General features: G+C 45.0%; 1 protein-coding gene across 1 annotated transcript; it reads left to right on the top strand.

Moving 5' to 3' along the window:
• Nucleotides 1–3,105: 3,105 nt before the first annotated feature.
• LOC134195822 (uncharacterized) lies at nucleotides 3,106–4,623 on the top strand. Its single transcript, XM_062664907.1, has one exon. It carries the CDS (start codon nucleotides 3,149–3,151, stop codon nucleotides 4,475–4,477), a length of 1,329 nt encoding a protein of 442 aa, XP_062520891.1. The 5' UTR covers nucleotides 3,106–3,148; the 3' UTR covers nucleotides 4,478–4,623.
• The last annotated feature ends 377 nt before the right edge of the window (nucleotides 4,624–5,000 follow it).

The following is a 5,000-nucleotide window of genomic DNA, read 5'->3' as shown; positions in this document are numbered from 1 at the left end:
CGGAGTTTGCCGATCTCGTCGAGAAGGTAAGGAGAGCAAGAAAATGTGTTCGTTGATCCGTGCCAAGTCAACACCTCTCCGTCACGTGAACAGGATGTCATCCCCGGTGTGCAGTCGTTGGATGTGAGATTGTACGTCTTGGCTTGGCGATGACAGGACGCGAACGTTTCTAGTCTCTCGAAAAGAGTAAAACTTGCATTCTGCGTCGACGAGAGCATCATTCGTAGTGATTGCAGTTGAGTTAGCAGAGAGTCGAGAGTAGATTCGTCTCCGCCGCTGTGTCGCATCACGATGTTGCCGTTTGCGGCGTTAAACACGAGGTCGTTTCCACGAACGTATATTTCTGCCTCGTCGGCGGCAGATATGGTGGAAACAAGAGAGAAAATCAAAATCAGAAGCATTGATAGCATTGCTAATCTAGACTATAGAGTGTGGGGGAGGATGACTTGCGCACACGTGCTAGAGAGAAAGGCATCTCTACTAATTACCTAACCTATCTGGCAAATGAAGTAGGACTGAGCTTTCCCCAATCATCGAAAACGTCGCTGAACCTGCAAAATTGGGGAGGTCAACTGTTAGCTAATTATAAGGTTTTGGTGTCAAGGAGACCTTGTGTAGATGTTTGCAAGGTCAGCAGAACAAAAGGTGGTCTATGATACGGACGAATTTAAAGCACAATGAGCGTAGTTTAAGAACGTCTATGTCGGGTGTGTCACTGTGTGTGTGCACGCATGCGTGTGCGTATGTGTGCATGAGCGTGAGCATGTATACTGTACTACATCATGTGCGTGTACGTGTGTGTGTGTGTGTGTGTGTGTGTGTGTGTGTGTGTGTGTGTGCGTGCGTGCGTGCGTGCATGGGTGCGTGCCTGCCTGCCTGCCCGCCTGCGTGTTTGTGTGTGTGTGTGTGTGTGTGTGTGTGTGTGTGTGTGTGTGTGTGTGTGTGTGTGTGTGTGTGTGTGTGTGTGTGTGTGTGTGTGTGTGTGTGTGTGTGTGTGTGTGTTGTCTCTTAATTTTCCTAAGTTGATTTCGCTTTTGTGTGAATACACAGCAGTAGCTGCTTTCAAGTTTACATCATGCAGACGATTCATAGCTTCCAACAGTACGCGGTACGGGTTTCTTCGCTTTACTCATGCACCAGGTATAAAACTATTGTCTTGACTTTATGGTATGGAGACCAGGCCTTGTTCGTTTTAGTAAAATTACACATACAATTAAACAACAGATGTTTACTAAACGTTATTGGTGAAACACACTGTACACAGACAACATGCAATATAGTTTCGTCTAATGTAGACATACCTTTAGGCTTACTGGAACGTGTTTGGACATATCGCCCAGGGGTTGGAATCATGAGGGCACTAATGTATGCCCCCTAGATTTTGCCCGTGGGGGCAACATTAAGCAGAAACGGCTGCTATAGGCCATGATTCTGATCGCTGTGCTTTGGCACCTTGATTTTTAGAAGTATGTGCCCCTGATAACAAACACGACTTATCCGGGATATAGTTCCGCTGACGGCTTGCAACCATCCAGTGGAATGCGATGTTGCAATTCCCAATGCGATGTTGCAATTCCCAATGCGATGTTGCAATTCCCAATGCGATGGTACAATTCCCACACCAGTTCAAACGTATTCAAATGACTTTGATGTATTCAAAGACAACTAGCTACACTACAAATGTTACCTGAGTTGGTCTTCGCTTACAAAGCATTACGTACCCTAGACCATCTTTATATTACCACTACTAGAACCACTGAGATGCTACTTGCCGTATATAGCCACCATGTGCACGATGTTCTCAGAGGTTGACGTACTCTTGCTACTGTATCTCACGATACCATTCAGTTACAACGGCCATGCTGAGATCTTTTTTCTGCACTTCGTCGTAAAACTTAGCTTCGTTCTATTATGAAAAAGGACTTAGTTGTTGCACACACATCACGATTGACTTTAATTTGTGATGAGATTGATCTACGCCAATTGCTACAATACCTAATTGTTACTGCAAACCCACGCAAGAGTAAGCATTTTTGGAATTTTTGAAAGTATATACTGCATAGTAATTGAGGTAAAGAAATGGAACGTGCATCAGGCCCAGGCCACGGTAGTGGGGTTTGCCATAGACTTTAAGAGACACGTCATCTGTGCTCCCATAGTCTGTTCGTTCTTCCTGCTCAGTCCTTTTGTTTTGGAAAATATTGTAAGAAATCTGAGTAGCTAGATTATGGTATAGGGTGTAGTATACAACAGTACCAAAGTACAGAGCCATGTAGATGGCTCTGTGCTCTACAGCATGCAGCCTGACGATCCTGTCTAGTTCCCGTATGACACGTTTACCGTAGGGTCTGGAAAGCGTTATACCGACAAACTCACAAAGGCAGTGCTGTTATAAATATTTGGGTACTTGACACGTGTTGTCTTTGGTAGTATGTACGCATGCATATAGCTTACCAGTGCATGCTTTCCATGGCTAGTATTATATCATGAAAGTGCATCTATTTGTATACACGTATGTATACAGTGTGCATGTGTAGTACCAAAATGTTCTAATAGGAGCCCTGCCGTTGTATGCGCGGAAATACGGTACGGTCTAGCAACTTTGACTAGATTCTAGGATTTTTAGAATAGAAACCAACTCCATGAATAATGATGGTAACTAAAACAAGAGATTGAGACAGGCCCTGGTCTCAAGGGCGTCGCTTGGACCTGGGGAGGCGTCTAGCTAACATCTGGTCTCTAGTATACAATAGGACACACCTCTAATATGGCATGGCCTCCTCCATATTATAGACCTCCCCATATTCTAGGTTAGACCTCATGGCCTCTCCCATACTAGAGATGTGTAGTTTAGATGCTAGCTAGCTCGACAAAGTATCGTAAAAGTTAAACGCTACTTAGCTAACAGCTGGTCTTCCCAATTTTGGACGTCCTTGATTGAGGAAAGCACAGTCCTTCATTTCGTCAGATTGTAAGTGGAGATGCATGTATCTTGTGCGCAAGTCTCCCCCACATTACATTAGCAATGCTATCAATGCTTCTGATTTTGATTTTCTCTCTTGTTTCTACCATATCTGCCGCCGACGAGGCAGAAATATACGTTCGTGGAAACGACCTCGTGTTTAACGCCGCAAACGGCAACATCGTGATGCGACACAGCGGCGGAGACGAATCTACTCTCGACTCTCTCCTAACTCAACTGCAATCACTACGAATGATGCTCTCGTCGACGCAGAATGCAAGTTTTACTCTTTTCGAGAGACTAGAAACGTTCGCGTCCTGTCATCGCCAGGCCAAGACGTACAATCTCACATCCAACGACTGCACACCGGGGGTGACATCCTGTTCACGTGACGGAGAGGTGTTGACTTGGCACGGATCAACGAACACATTTTCTTGCTCTCCTTACCTTCTCGACGAGATCGGCAAACTCCGATCAAATCAAAATATGACAAACTCACTCTTGCAAGCGACAACAAATCGAGCGGTGTCTGTAGATGTTACACTAAACCGTTTCATCGAGTGCCAACGACGAGGAATGAGCTACAACATGACTACAGATCAATGCATTCTGATGGTGCCTCAGTGTACAAGTGACGGCGAAGTTCTCGTCTGGAACCCAGATGAGAACCGATACCGCTGTTCTCGCTTCCTCGTCGACACTGTCAACGTTCTTCAAGCGGAACTACGAGACCTAACGAGGAAGACTCTAAAAGTCAACCAATCGGGTGACACAGCAGAAACAGCAGAACTAACGTGCCGAGAGATTCTAAATAAGCGCGGGACGGTACCGAGCGGAAAATATTGGATAGACCCGACTGGAAGTGGAAAGGCGACCAATGCCTTCCAGGTCTACTGCGACATGCTGACCGACGGAGGCGGATGGACTCTAGTATCGGTGATGAAAGCATCAAGAGTCAACGACGAGAAAAAGTACCCTATCAACGGAATGAATGAAAAGACACTGCTTGCCGACAGAACGGATGACTGGTCTAGCCTAAGTAAAACTCGACTCAATCAGATCCACAATGCATACACTGACACTATAATGAGAGTTTTTGTCTCCGGATTCAACTCTCTGGGGTCAGGAGATCGATCATACGCCCCGCGCACTTACTACCTGAAAAATTTGAAGAACGACAAGCTCAATTTTAACGCTTTCCACGCTATTCGCTACGTTCCGGAGTGGGGAGACAAGAAGAAAAATGACTATAAACTGAATTACTACCGCGATGGTTTAGTCCACTGCTACGATCACGTGACTCACGATTTTAAGGACGCGGGAAAGACAATGAATCACTGGGATAGCCACATCGTTACAGTTGCCAATACGAAGTACACGGTCAGCCGGCATGGAATAGTAGGGGACCCGTTCAGCAATTGTGAGTGGTTGTATCAGTTTAACAACGGGGCGACAAAAACACAAATGAATTGTGGAACTGGTGCGGAAAGGTATGCGAAAGTGTGGCTTAAGTGACTTCATAACGGCAAGACTGGTTGCAGTGCATGTTTGCGAAATGGTTTTAAGTATACTCAATGGTTAATTTTAACTGTTCGCACGCTGTGTAGCTGTCTGAACTAAAACATTTCTAGTGGATACGTCTTGTTTTATGCTAAGAAACGTAGCTGCACGTGCCATTGTACAGTCTGGCTAGCCATGGTCGACTGAAATAATCAGAAAATATGGCTATCAAAGGAAGTCAACACCGATAGCCATATTTTCTGATTCTGATTTGGTTGCTTTCTCCACAGATAAATTTTCAGTCTACTCTCATAGATCAGTTATACTGGCTGCAAGCTTTCATCAAACTGCACATGTTGCTATCAGTGATGTTTTGTTTGTCTGAGATCCTTCAGATAATTGCATGGCTTCTCATATGGTTGTTGGAGCTTGTCCGCCAGTCTAAGCGGAGTCGCGCAGGACATTCCAATTTTGATTACTGATACTAACTTTTGAGTGTACCTTTAATTAAAGTCCTAACGGAGAGTAGCAGAGAGTA

This window comes from Corticium candelabrum, chromosome 20 (genome assembly GCF_963422355.1).
Source record: "Corticium candelabrum chromosome 20, ooCorCand1.1, whole genome shotgun sequence".
NCBI lineage: Eukaryota > Metazoa > Porifera > Homoscleromorpha > Homosclerophorida > Plakinidae > Corticium > Corticium candelabrum.
This window is presented reverse-complemented; position numbering and strand designations above follow the sequence as displayed.

Coding starts and splice junctions, on each gene's coding strand:
- LOC134195822 (XM_062664907.1), top strand. CDS start 3,149: ATGCGACACAGCGGCGGAGACGAATCTACTCTCGACTCTCTCCTAACT.